At 38.1% G+C, this 15,242-nt stretch overlaps 1 protein-coding gene across 4 annotated transcripts in view; it reads left to right on the forward strand.

Moving 5' to 3' along the window:
• The window catches only part of kaznb (kazrin, periplakin interacting protein b), a 119,443-nt gene that overhangs the window by 97,600 nt on the left and 6,601 nt on the right, over positions 1-15,242 (forward strand). For all 4 annotated transcript variants that reach the window (XM_056734835.1, XM_056734834.1, XM_056734836.1 and 1 more), the window contains 6 exons: positions 5,485-5,676; positions 9,694-9,830; positions 10,430-10,600; positions 11,386-11,566; positions 12,203-12,336; positions 13,332-13,458. In XM_056734835.1, coding sequence (XP_056590813.1) covers positions 5,485-5,676; positions 9,694-9,830; positions 10,430-10,600; positions 11,386-11,566; positions 12,203-12,336; positions 13,332-13,458 — 942 coding nt within the window. The remainder of the gene's footprint in view (positions 1-5,484; positions 5,677-9,693; positions 9,831-10,429; positions 10,601-11,385; positions 11,567-12,202; positions 12,337-13,331; positions 13,459-15,242) is intronic.

Here is a 15,242-nt window from a genome sequence, read left to right on the forward strand (position 1 = left end):
GTTGTCAGTGAGTCAGTACAGCTCAGTTCACCAGTAACATCAAAGTCTCGGCCTCTCACTTTCTCTGTCCACATGAGAGAGCCGTGATTGTGCTTCTGTAATTTGGTTCTTAGGCTAAGAGGCATTAGCAGCGTGTTCCATCAGATGAAGTGTGGCCCTTATCATCAAGACGCCAACCTCTGTGGTCTCCCGCAGCAGCCCACAGAAACGTGTTCCTTGCCTGTGAATTACATCCATAATCAAGCGCCGAACGGTTGCTGGGAAGCCTGTTATCGGTCTACAGGGATCTATATAAGGCAACAACTGTCTTTCTTAAAGCATGTGCAATCTGTTGAACACCTTGCAGTGGAGACCTTGAATCCTGTATTGGGTGGCGTGAGTGTTTTTGTCTTGTAGATGAATGAATACGACTCGGGCGGTCAATACGGTAATGAGCTTATTATCTTCTGCACTGAAGAACATTGCTCTGCTGGAAAACGAGACAAATCTAAACATTCTTAGACAAGCTAGATTTACTTTTCAAGTAAATTGGTGTAAGATATATGGACAATGTTTCAGAGAGCAAGTCTTGAATTTGCTTTATTTTTCTTACGCCTTTGGCAAATAGGTTTTTCTTGGTTTGAGCATAGATCTAACAAAAGGGAGTACGGTGCATTTTTTACTGAGAAAAAAGACCAAAATATTTACTTAAAAAATAATTCATGAGCAAAGCTACAAAATGAGATTGAACAGAGTTCCAATCTTAAAACAGTCTTACAGTGCAACCCGCAAGAGGATTTCCTTCCTGGTTTGTAAACCACGATAATACTTTCAGAAAGATTTACACTAACTGTATTACAAGCCTGAGGAGTGCATGTCAGATACGTGTAGGACGCGTACTGTACAGCTTCTGTATCTGCCGTGAACCTGCGTTCTTCATAGAAAGCGACTAATAAAACATTCCTTCGAGATCAGAGAGAACCTATTGACCAGGGTTAAATCAGAAGTATCTCATATTATGTGTTATTAGATCACTTCAAACACACAATCTTTGTGTTTTTATTATTTTTAATGGTCGAATGAAAAAACATGAGTACCCTGCTATGACGTCTGGCTGGCTGAATAGATGAAAATATGGTCTAGCAGAAAATCTCATCCACTCCTAAAATGGACTCTTGAAATTAAACTGATTTATTCTCTTGGTGCAAAGCTCCATAGTTGGTCATATCAAGGCTCGGAAGGGATTGTGGGAAAATGGCACACAGATGCAGTGCCCATGTCTGGAGGAAGTGTTTTACATTTTTTAGTTATGAATTTCACTTTTACTTGGTCACTGTAAATCTTTTGTTGATTTATATTTAATCCATTGTGTTGAAATACGCCTGTTTTGTTGAGCATCTTTTTATACTATTTTTAAAATAAATATGGCTTGAAAAAATGGCCTTTAAAATCTAGAACGTTCCATAAATCCAACCGTTCCCTTGAGACTTTGAAAGTATGTCAGAGCCTGGAGACACCTGCAACCTCTTCCTCATTGACCTTATGTGGTAGAAATCGGTTGGTGCCACTGGGACGCCGGAATTTGCGACTCAAACCAACACTTATGAACAATGTATTTTTTGCTGTTGTGCATGTAAAAAAAAAATACACGCACCGGCTTGATTCCTCTTGTAAATACTGCTTTGCTTTTGTATAACGCTAGATTGTCTGTGATGAATTCACTTTGATGGAATTTGTAAAGAGTTGAAATTAAGTCTTTAGAGGCTTGCCCTAACAGTACTGTTTTTTTGTAATCAGTCGAAACATGAATTCAGAGTTTTCAAAGGGTTTAGCCCTTCACAAAATGGTCTATTACAGAACCGCAGGGAAAATAATGTCAGAACTTTGAGTCGGATAAGGACAATCTGTACTGAGGAAAATATTGCTGTCGCTGCAAGTTTACATAGCTGCTTGTCATCTTTTCATATGGCGCAGGAGCACCAATTTAACTGTGATTTTACTAGCCTATTAAATTAAACCCTTTTCTGGTTCAGGAATAAAAGTTAAACGCATTCAATTAAAAGCTTTTAATGCTTCCCTTGACCTACCTGACTATAGCTTTTATTACAGGCTTGACAAATAAACATTAAGCACCTTAACCCTTTGAAAATTCTTCAACAAAAGCAAAGTTCAATATGTCAGGTTGAGAAAAAGCAAACATTAGTTTTTTACTTTGGTATCAAGGCTTATCCAGTATGTAACCTCTGGGATGGGGTTGACTCAGATAATTTACGAGATGCTTTGATTTATCCACCGAGGCTGAGTGGCAAAGAGGTGCAGGATTAATTTTGGCTTAAATGAGAAGAATGGGTGCCGACGATGTGAATCCATTAAAAGGTGCATTGTGAGAAATTAGCGGCCCGATTGCTTTTGTGTACATCAGCCTAGTTCCCAAAGAATCAAAACAGTCTTAGAAATGCTCTCACCTCTCATAAAGTTTACATGAGTGTGTGTCTGAAGGCTTATTAGACTCTTTAAAGAATAATGGTGAACCTGTATTTCAACTTGGTCATAATGAAAGTGGTTTAATTGTACGTCTGTCTGTTGAAGGAATGGATTATACATATAATACAAATGGAATGATAATTACAGATCTAAACTACAGATCCAAGTGAAATAGTTTATAAAACCTTTAAAGTTTTGGTCTTGGTCTTAATTTTAGATCGGTTATTGTTATGTGGTACAAAACCTTCTTGTGTCTAACAATGGTGTTTACCTATGACTTGATTATGTAAAACGGCATGAGCGAAGCCTTTTGATTTTATTGCTTAAATTTGCATTGTAGTTCATTTTATGATGTACATTGTTTTCTCTGATGTGCATTTATTTACCTGTTGAATAGTGCGGCAATTGTCATTAAATTAACGAAATTTAGTTGTTTATATTGTAATTATCAAATTGTGGAAGTTTGGTGCTTCATGTGAGATCTCTACACTCTGTAATTTTCTAATTCATAATTTCTTCCTCAGTTGAAGATTTTGGCACAAGTCATCTGAACTACTTTCCGAGCGCAGAAGCTACATAATTCTCATACAAATCCTGGACTCGAGCCAGAGATACGAGCCTGCACCGGGCTCAACTCGACGAGACAGCCGGTCTCACTGCTCCAAATAAGTCTCCTCCAAATTAAACAAATGATTAAGCGGCTTTGGGCCAGAATGCACCAGCATGAAAAATAGCACTTTTCAAGGAAAGGGGGCTTCCTGCATCACATCGCATCTCGTGTTGGTTCCCTCTGATCGGTAGTGGGCACAGACATTGACCAATAGCCCGTCTCTCTCGGTCTTATCTGCGGTGCTGCAGACACTCACCTTGTCAACAGCAGGCTGAAGAAAAGCTTTAAGCACCGGCCGCTATCTGGACTCTTACGTTCACGCCACGTCTCTGTTTTGACTGTGGTTTAAGAGCAGCATCGCTTTCAAGTGTCCGCTATCAGACTGTAGCATTAGCTGGTTGAAGTGATTTAATTGTCCGTTTTATCTGGAAGTACTCTCATCGAGGGGTGTTGTGTGACGGCGCAAAGCGCAGGCGCTGGTTATCTTTTTCTAAATCTGTCATTTTTGTTTACAGTGAAAATATCAGTTAGGTAAATTAACTTTACACTAGTTTTGCGTTATATAAATAATTTATATATATATAATGTATATTTGCAAAAACAGATAACTCTTTTAAATCATGTTTTTGTTATGTTATCATGTTTTTTGTTTTAGTTAGATTTATTATTATTATTTTTAGAAATTATTAATTAATCAAAACAACCCAATTGCAGTTTTGTTCATATTAATTGGAATGCACAATAAAAATAAAGAAAGCAGAGTTTTTTTTTTTGGCAAATTAACTCTTTATATATTTGTATATATGTATGTACGATTAATTCTTTATTTTTTGAGCCAGTAAAATAAAAGAATATCTTTTTCATGAACCATGAAAAGCCAAAGGAAAGTCAAACAAATTTTATATTTATATTTGGGTATCAGAACTGGAAAAACAGGTCAAAAATACAGATTATGGAAAAAAATTGTGCCTTGCAAAATGTGTTTTGGTGTTTTTACTCTCACAGCTGGATGTGTTTACATTTCCCTGTTGCACTCCAAACAAAATAGCTCATTAATTGTATTGATTTCTCTTGATAAGTGCTTTTGATTCATTTTATCCGAGCCCCATTCATACCGTCCAGGCCACGGTGTGGCTGCATTATAGTTTACAGTTAATTGAATTCTATTACTTGACAAGCTCTCTCCTTTGCCTTGAAAAAGATTGATTTCGCCATCGTCGCCTGGTAATGCAATGCACATTCAGCGAAGGCCTGCGCTTAATTTATTCACTTACTGAGCGTATCAGTGGGAGCACACAACACCTAACTGACTATGTGACTCATTTACATTACAATCCTGACGTATTGATGTTCCATGAATTTCCACCGCGTTAAAGAGACAGGACTTAAAATTAAATGTCGACAACAAAAGTCGCCACATGAGTTTAAAAAAAGCTTTTGTGATATGTGGCCTTTTTCATTCGAAACAAAAAGACATAGCTCTTCCGCTCATTAAAAGAGCCTCTGGAACGTTTTCGTCCTCTGCGCCTCTTGTTTTCAATGGCATAATAGTTTTGCTTCTGTACTTGTTGATATTTTGCCAATTACCGCTGGTTTCCTTTAAGAGGGCCTGCGTCCCGCTCTTGTTGCCGTGGTTTCACTCTCAGGCTTAATGTGTTTCTGACTCCCTCAACCCTGTGAAGAGCCTTGAATATAGAAACTGTCAACATCACGACTCTTGTGATCTATTTATTCTGACATGTTGTTCCTCTGTGATTAAAGTATGAAAATATTCAAATAGAAAACACATGAAAGAGTGTAGGAATAAGAAAAAGCATCCTTTGTATCCTATTATTGTTATTTTGTCAGCCACATTGAATTTGTTGACATTGCATCCCAACCTGATGTAGTTTTCATATCCAATCTTTAAGACTTTTGACTGTTTTGTCTGTTATTTTTTGCAAGTAATGAAATCAGATCTGTTTGCTCTGTGTAGTCAGAATGTAGTGTATCTACATCTGTTGCTACAGTAACAATGGAAGCATCCGCACAACGCTGTGAGACGTTCTCGTACAACATTCAAGAGCAGCTGTCAGTGTGGAGACGATGGGAAGCTAGAAATATTGCCTTTACTCATGTCTGTCATGACTCTCGTGGGACTCACAAGGCTCATAAGAGAGCTAGCGACAGAGGCATTTTATGCATTCACGCCTTACAAATCCGTTGTGTCAAACCACTGACTCTTTCATTGAATGTCACACAGTTCGGCATTTGAAAGTGTCACAACACTCGTGACTAATAAACTATTTAAAACTTAATTTGAAGTTAAAGAGACGTATTTCAGAGAATTTCAAATCGCATTCGGATGTATTTTACAGAATTGATGTTTTAGACTTTTTTGATCTAAACCTTGATGTCTTGTTTCTCCGCAGTGTTGCTGAGGGAGGAGGTGGCTCAGTTACAGGAGGAGGTGCACCTCCTCAGGCAGATGAAGGACATGTTGAGTAAAGATCTGGAGGACTCGCACGGTGGCTGCTCGGCCGACACGCTCTCCGCCGCTGAGCTCAGGGTGCAGCTCGGGGAGAAGGAGCAGGAGCTGGAACGTGCCAAGGAGGCCTTGCAAGGTCTGAACCTCAATCACAAGAGACTTCACCTAGACACATCAATACTGCATAAAATATGCCAACATCATTGTTTCTGTAATAGCATTACAGTTCATTAATAGTGAATAGAAGTTTGGCTAAACTTCAGGATGGCTTTTCAATGTCGAGGAGAATTATACTATGTTTAGTTAAAGCCGATGGTTACAATAATGTATATAGCAAATATAACCTAACCTAACTTGCAATACCATCTCATACCAAAATTATTATACAATAATGAGACAAAATACATTAAGGATGTTCATATGAATGGCATTCAGTTGTCATAGCTCAGGGAACATTGGAGCTCCTCTTATAACTTTAGTCTTGTTATAAGAGTAATTCTGTAAGGAAAATTGCTTTTTTGATATTTGTACAAACATCGTTTTTGGTTCTCGATGCTGTTTTCCCGAAGATGAAAGACAGTTTCAAGATGAAAGAAATGGCCTAAAGAGGAAAGTAAAGTATGTTTGAGTCATGTTCTGTGGAGAGCCTGATGGAGGGATTTCCTACCTGTGGTCGGAGACTATGTGTGATGTTTGCTTATCTTATCTGGTATCTGTTTATCTGGGGTGTGATGCTCTAGTGGTGTGTTTGAAGCCCTGTATAAACGGAGGGCAGTCAGTTCAGTATGGTGACACAAGTCAAGTGTTAACACAATGTACAAGGCTCTGTAGTTACCAGAGACGGACATTATCAGTGGGAACATTGGGGTGATGTGAGATGTTTTGAACAATTTTTTTTGGTCAAAATCCGTTCCATTCAACCGTTCCCATGGTCGTTTTTAAGCAGATGTATGAACCAAATAGCCTGTATGTGTACATCTGCAGAGTAACAACAGGTGTAGTTCATCACATTAGTTATGAACACATTCCACAAGTTTGGCAAGCTGAAATTGCTCATCTGTACTTCTTGTTGTGAAATGTTTTGGTGTGTTTAAATAATCCCACTTGGTTTGATGTTTTGTTAACTTCTAATGCAATAACATTTAGACTTTTTTGGCTGATTTCACTGTATGTGCATAGCAAACATAAGTGTTTGCATTTAGGTTTTGCATTTTGAAGGCAATGTGTCAAATGAAACGTGAGTAGATCACTTGAATATGACAAATGGCCGGTCTTGATTCTAGAAGCACAACACAAGTAATGTATGAAGTAAAATGTCTGATGCTGATGTACAGTGCTGTGGGAAATTGAATGAATCGTTATACTTTGTATAATACATATCTAACTAGAAAATTGAAAGAATTGTGCATAAAATATCATCTTTAATGCACAGATTAAATAAAAAAATTTAATCCTCCATGTTAAACACAATGTGTTTAAATAAAATTATAAAAACAATGTTTACTGTTTGGTCGTTGGGACTATCTGTACTTGTCACGTCCCAGAAACGTTATTTGGAACATTGGGTTGACGAATATGGTCCGTTTAATTTACGTCTTCACGAGGTAGTCACCCCGTCCCTCCCAGCAATGTCCAATAGAGAATGTGAAGCTGACATCACGCCCTATATGTTGCAGTGGTGCCGCCATCTTGGGAGGATCATACTCCACTGCTAATATTGTTTTGATATGTGCTGCTACATGTTTTGTTTGACATATGGAGAAATCGAAAGTGAAAGAACCGGGGGATTTTCCCGAACGACTCTGCGTAATGCTATTTCAGTTTTTAACACAGCAAGCCCGACCTACCACTGTTATATTTCCTAATTGAACAAGAAAAACAGAACACTGCATTGAATGCACTAACAGCGATCATCCCAATGTGGGATTCAACATGGCGAGACGTAACTTCACATTCTCTATGTTACGTAGTCACAACGAATATGGGAATCACAAAGTTATGTCTTTTGAACGTTATTTGGTACTTCGTTGCAACGTACCAAACGTACCAATGTTTCGGTCCAGGTACGTCGTCACAACGTAAGTGTGTTAGCTGGGAAGTTATAGAACAGCAGCTTTCAGTATTCAAAGCATCCCATGACATCATATTTTAGTCCGTACATGTCTCAAACATGAAATAACAATTGTGTGATTGCAATGTGGCATGCAAAATGATAATCAAATCAAAATGGTATGTAAAACCTTGTCAAAAGATCTTTTAAAAATCTTGCCTGCTTGCAAAACCATGACATGCTTTCCATTAGGCGTTACTTGACACTTGGTCTGTAATGTAACACCCGTAGTATCTTAACAGAAACTAGAACAACCTGACAATCCTTTGAAGAGACACGCCACGTCAAAATGTGTTTAAAGCAAACAAAACAGGATTTTTTGCCTTTTTGTAGAAAAAACAGAGATGGGCTGGGAGTTCACGGGACAGGTTATAGGTGACAGGTGGTGTGTAGGGGGGGGGGTGCGCATTTGTGTCAGCAGCTCTTGTACAATACGGGAAAAACAAGTTTGACTGTAAAAGAAGCGTATTTAAGTGAGGGGCAAAGGGTCTGTTTGCAAACGAAATGAAATACGTTACTCAGATTATTGATTATACTGTTTCATATAAATACTTTCATGCAGATGCCATTTTGATTTTCACAGATGCAGTCTGTATCATATTTTTGGTATTTAAGGAATGCAAATTTAAAAGAATAGTTTACCCAAAAATGTATTCTTTCATCATTTATTCTTTCTTCTGTATAACAAAAAAGAAGATATTTTGAAAAAGATTTGGTGACCAAACAATTTGAGACCCCATTTGCTTCCACTATATATCTTCTTTTGTGTTGCACAAAAATAGAGTCACATACAGGTTTCGAATGACATGAGAGTGAATAAATGATGAAAGAATTTGTATTTGGGGTGAACTATCCATTTAAGTTGACCTCTCCACAAAATAGGTGAAAAAGTTCTGAGTGCACATTAAGATGTTGATAAAATATTAAGTAGTTACTAGAAGTTCCAGCTCACTAATTCTTTCTAAATTAAAGTTTCACTAAAGTTTATAACGAGTAACAAAAACGACTAATTTTAGTGTGTGGGAAATTTATAGTGGAGCATGGTGCCCCCTGGGGGCTGTGTTGAGCGGTGCATAAAACTCTTATTGTGTAAAGCTGCATCAAACAAACTCCATTGAAGTCAGTATAAAAATAACTGATTTACACTGAAAATAATAAACAAAAGACCAAAACAGCTACAAATTTAATATCCAAGATGCCAAACAAGACCACGTATTTTGTACATAAACAGAAGAATCTGCCACTTTGCATGCACTTTTCTTATCTGATGGACAAACAGACAAACAGTGGTCAATGCACGACATGTTAACATGTTATTCCAGGGCACAAAGCCTGTATCTGTAAGCCGGTACACTGCAATGGTCTGCATATGGCAAACAAATGTTGTTTTCCTGTGAAATTGTTATGTTTTGCATGTTTAACATATTTAAACTAGATCCATTTGTTTTTTACAGGAATTGTTTTCATAATACGCATGAAATATGTATTTTTTATCAAAATGATTTGATCAAAATTATGTTTATTCATGCATACTGTAAAACAAGATAAGAACAAATGAGCAAATCATTATGAATTAAAGAAATTTTGACTGGGAGTGTAGTTAAAAAGGAGCTGTAAATTCTGATTTAAAGGAAAAGTTTCGAAAAGAAACTTCAGTCTTCATTTACTCACCCTCTTGTCATTTCAAACCGCTATGACTTTCTTCTTCAGAACACAAAAGACGAAAAATGTTGGTAACAGAAAACCGTTGGTCCCTTTGACTTGCAATAGTTTTGTGTCTGTACGGTTGAAGTCCATGGAGACCAACGGTTTTGGTTACCAACATTTTTCAAAATATTTTCATTTGTGTTTTGCAGAAGAAAGAATATCACGCAGGTTTAAGATGACGAGAGGGTAAGTAAATGACAAAATTTACATTTTCAAGGTGAACTGTTCCATTAAGAAAATATGTGTTCTCCACTGCACAAGCAGATACGTATCTCGTGATCTTCAGATGTTTTGTTCTTCTAATGAATGTGAATATGTATGTGTGTTTGTGTGAAGCTATGAAGGGGGATCGGAAGAGGTTAAAGGCTGAGAAAGCTGATCTGGTGAATCAGATGCAGCAGCTATACACAACACTGGAGAGCCGAGAGGAACAGCTGAGAGATTTCATCAGAAACTACGACCAGCATAGAAAGGTGACATTCACTATTACTGGAATTGTCTTCAATAATTTATTCTGTTAAAATATGCTTTGTGTATAGCCAGACTATACCAGTAGTTCAAAAATGTTCTAAAAATATTGAATAAAATAACTGTTGTGATATAAAATTACTCAATATATTATTTAGGGCAGTGGTTCTCAAACTGGGGTGGCCCCAAGATGGATCCAGGGGGGCACAGATTTTGTGGCATTTGATGAAATATAGAAATGTATCATACATTTAATGCTAACAAACATTAGAAAAATTATCCTGCCAATCAAAATTATTGATGTTCCAGCATTGTATTTCTAAATATGTTTTTGGTTGTAGTAAAATTCAATGTTTAAGTTTTTAAATCTTTATCACGCGAAAAAGGGGCCTCACAACGAAAAAGTTTGAGAAACAACTGATTTAGGCCACAAACATTTCCAGAAATACAACTAGTGTCCCTTTAAATAAATATTGTAAACAATAAAGTTTTTTGTGCAAGATAATGTATAGAATATAGATACACAGTTTCTGGAGTTATGAGAACAAGAGTGTGTGTGTGCACGCACGCAAGACAGACCTGCTGACCATGTATTGTTCTGCAGGAGAGCGAGGACGCGGTAAAAGCGTTGGCTAAAGAGAAGGACATGCTGGAAAGAGAGAAATGGGACCTGCGCAGGCAGACCAAAGAAGCCAACGAACAAGCCTGCAGCTTGCGCTCACAGATAGACATGAAGGAAAACCGAATCAAAGAGCTGGAGGCAGAGCTCACAATGGTGAGATACCATCTCATTTCTTTCTCAAAGCCATACACACTTATCTGGGCTTATCTGATCCTCTGCTGTCGGTTTGAAGTCTTTAAGTTGTCCTGCAGATGTATCAGATTGACATTTATCAGTAAGGATTCATAAGCACAGATGGAGCATGAAACCCAACTGGTGCAGTTTTAAAAACATTCGCCGGATTGGCAGAACAGCATTCATGCGTGTAGTTACATGCAGTCAAACACAAATTCCCGTGAAGAGGCACATGGCTGTCAACAGGGTGTTAATAGCATCATTACTCCTTACCATCACTACATACCGTATACAATACACACATGTCAGATAATGACCCGGAATTTTAAAACAACTGTTTTTATCTGGGTGTTATGATAAAGACTGATAGATCTGGGTTATTCTGTGAGTATGAAAAAATAGTCTATTTGTAGTTTATTGATCAAAGTTTCGTTGAGCCTTATGAGATGCTCTTTGGAACGCTCTGAATCCTGCTGGGATAACATAGATCATCAGGTTTTGCATAAAGCCGTGGAGTTCATGCCAGCTCAAGTCATTAAATCCAAATGGGATCGTACCAAATGCTAAAAACTTTGAGAGTCATGTATTTTCAGTTAATCTTTCATGCACAGCTGAAAATGAGGCACTGGTTGTCATAACAACATCACATATTGTCATTTACACACAACCGGTGTTAGCTTTGTTACTTCTACGGTCTATAGTTGCATAGTAGTTTTTATTCATACAGGCATCACAACATGTGTTGTGTTTTTCTACATCCTCAGGCAAAGCAGTCTCTGGTCACCCTCACTAAAGACGTGCCAAAGCGTCACTCTCTGGCCATGCCGTCAGAGCCCGTGGTGAACGGCAGTCAGGAGTGGGTGATGCAGGCAGATCTTCCCCTGACGGCAGCCATTAGACAGAGTCAACAGACCCTGTACCATTCACACCCCGCGGACAGGCAAGGTACGGTCACGTGCACATACACGCCAGCATCGGGTCTACACGACTGCATAGACCGTTTCATTGGATGTGCGCGCCTAGACTGCAGTTAACTTCCAGTCTTGTGGTCGTTTATCGGTCTGGCTAGTGTCTTTTAATAAAATTATTTATATTTTACTCAATTGAATTGTATAATAATTGTATAAAATAAATTATTTGTTGAATTTAGTTGTTTGTTAATTTTATTACATAAACAATTTGTTGAATGGGTCATGTGGTTTTGATGCATTTAAAGAACATTATGGGACATCTAGTGGTTGAGCTTGGTATCGCAATCTAAATTCAAAATATTGGAGAGGCAACTTTAGCCGAGTAACGGTTCTTCACGGTTTCTTTTGCTTGTTATCAGAAATAATCTACAGGCACACTATTGTTTGTTGGAAGTTAAAGACGGCATGAAATTAAAAATGATCATACTAATTGTTTTACACAGCAGTGAAGTATTTATCATAAGTTATTTATCCGTGCACATCATTATCGCTACTTATGTTACTCATGCCAACTTTAAGGGCAGTCCACAAACGGATGCGCAGTGAAATTAGTTTATGTTGTTGCTTTGAAACCATCTATAAGACACGCCGCTTTCTTTAACCTCCACAGCTGCATTAAGGGTCAGCCCCTGTCACTCCCGGCAGCCCTCCATCATCTCAGACGCCTCGGCAGCCGACGGCGACCGCTCGTCCACCCCGAGCGACGTCAACTCGCCCCGACACAGGACTCATTCTCTCTGCAATGTAAGAGCTGCCTGGCACCCCCGACCAAGTAATCAGCCTTCCCAACTTGTTTTTTTTATCTTCTCCACCTTTACTCTTCTGATATATTCACTCCCTGCGCTGCTCATTAGCATGGCTTCAGGGTAATGGAGATAAATCAATGGGTAGCGTTTATACCCGTGAGAATTAGCCGGAATGAAGTAAATGGGTTTATTTAAGGCACTGCTAATAAGTTTAAACTGAAAGAAGTTACACAGATAAGTTCAAGTTGGAGATGGTGGTCTAGTGGGTTAAACCACTGAACTGGTAAATCAAAGGTTGCTGGTTCGATCCCACCACCAGTGTGTCCTTGAGCAAGACACTTTACTCCATGTTGCTCCAGGGGGATTGTCCCTGTAATAAGTGCACTGTAAGTCGCTTTGGATAAAAGCGTCTGCCAAATGACTAAATGTAAATGTAAAGTGATAGCACACCCCAAATTTTAAATTCTGTCATCATTTACTTACCCTCTTGTCGTTTCATTTCAAACCTGAATGACTTTTATTTCTCTGTAAAACACAAAAGATTTTGAAGAATTTTTGAAACCAAACAACAAGGGTACCCATTGACTTGCATTGCTTTTGTGTCGGTTCAATAGAAGTGAATGGGTGCTGCTGTCGTTGGGTTTTCATAATTCTTAAAAATATCTTCTTTTGTGTTTGATGATGATGAGTAAATAATGACAGCCTTTTCATTTCTGGATGAACTGTCCCTTTAAAAAGTTATACTGACCAATCAGCATTCAGGACCTTAACAATCAGTTTTATCAAAATCAAACAGCGTAACAGGCTTTTAGAACATTTTGTAAACATTTTTGAAGCTTGAACCTGAAGCGGTGCTGATGAGAGGTGCAGATATTCCTCATCAATGATACGGTTTCTAATTATAAAACATGACTTACCTTTTCCCTGTGTCCACCATTATTTCCATTCTCTCTTCTCCTCCCTCTTTCTTTCTCTGCCCTGTTCTCCGTTCAGTCCATGGAGGACCTCGAGGACCAGAAGCGTAAGAAGAAGAAGGAAAAGATGACTCTCGGTTCACTGTCTCGAGTGTTCGCCCGGGGTAAATCTCAACGCAAGTCCTTGGATCCGGGCCTGTTTGATGGTACTTCCACCCCTGATTACTATATAGAGGAGGATGCTGACTGGTGATAGTGACGTGCGTGCGTGGGTGTCTGCATGTATGACCGGATGTGTGTGCGTGCGCGCGAGTGTATACGCATTTGTGTGTGCCTTCAAATGTATTCCCAATGAAAAACGCAGAAAGCGGAAGAACTGCTGTTTCCCTGATATGTACATAACGACACTTAAAAAACATCTATGTAAATGAAATATATATTTATATATGTATGCATATATACATATGTTTACATGCATATAAATATATAGATGGGATCATTTGCGTGTGAATATGTTGATGCTGTTCTAATGCTTTATTTGTGGTAATGTATGTCTCTTTTTTATCAACTGGAAACTTGAATTACTGCTGAGCATATGTAAATAGGAACTCTTGTGCACCTTGTGTTGCTGATGTTTTTATGTGGAATGCATCTTTTTCATGAATGCTTTTATCATGCGCTCACGGCTCCAGGCTGTCTTCATATAGCATACTGCTCTGTCCATCGGCCCCGCCTCTGTCATAAAATTCTGTATGATGGTAAACTTTATCTAAGGAAAATCAAGTGGGATTGGATTTGTAATGTTTGTCTTGGCTGTACACCTCAGATGTATTATAGTTGCAAGCACATTTTTTGTTTACTTGAGGCTACACTTTGCCAACAAACAGAAATGATTTGAAAGTGAGGAAATATTTTATTAAGCATTGCTTTTTGCAAGATTGCACTGGGGATTGACAACTTTGTATAGAAATCCTCTCAAACTAATTTTTTGAGAAAGGCGTCTGCATAAATCCAGTTTTTTCCACTTAAACTATAATTGGACTGAAGTTACGTTTTATGTATTAAGCTGGCCGTGTCTGATTTGTTTTTGCACACTCTGATGTGATTAAATCTTAAATGTAGCTCAGACGTGTGCTGAAATCTCGGCCCAATTTTTGTTTAAAGAAATGTAGCATTATTTATTAGACAATATTCCATTTAAAAAATACTACGTATATTTTTTACAACCCATAAAGAATTATGCTGATTTGGAGCTGAGCATGTCGGTCGGGGGATGTCTTTGTTAACCCAGACTGTTGACTTGAAAACAACACACGGTTCTGGAATATACTGTATTTTCCCCCCAAAAAAAGGGTGCTGAACCTCATGTGGACCTTACTGTACATCAACAAAGTGCCAAAGGTTTATAGCGGAGGTCGCTTCATTTAATACACCTTGCTCTGCAGAACATACAGGAATATTCAAATGTTTCTGCTCACACATGTGTATACAGAACGTCTGCGACAGATCTCATAACACACCCTGCTTCCATATCATCCTTTTCCATTAATGTTGAAACCAATGATGTCATAACTCTTGTCTCGCTGACATACATTCCTTTCCGTTGCAAACTTTCCTTTGCATCCTGGTGGCACTGATTTTTGTTTATTTTTTGTTTTGATTTTAAATTAAATTGACCTTCTTCCTCATGTCACTCTAATGAGTTTATGTTGTAAAGTTTGTAAAGTATAGATTATGTCAGATATAAGATTAAATCTATTAAATAACTTTATTTAAAGATTAGGAAGGAGGTCATTTCAATGAAACTGTCTTCGAATTTACAGTCAGAAGCTCTTAACGTTCTGGAGACGAATATGATTTAAAAAGTCAAATGAAACCTATTTTAAAATAAAAACACATAACCCAACATTCATGTGCCTTTCTTCTTGACCCTGTGTGTGTATGCGTGAGTTCATTGAATGAAATCCTCTTAACCCTCTCGTTCTGGGTA

The sequence above is a fragment of the Triplophysa dalaica genome, chromosome 21, assembly GCF_015846415.1.
Source record: "Triplophysa dalaica isolate WHDGS20190420 chromosome 21, ASM1584641v1, whole genome shotgun sequence".
Taxonomy (NCBI): Eukaryota; Metazoa; Chordata; class Actinopteri; order Cypriniformes; family Nemacheilidae; genus Triplophysa; species Triplophysa dalaica.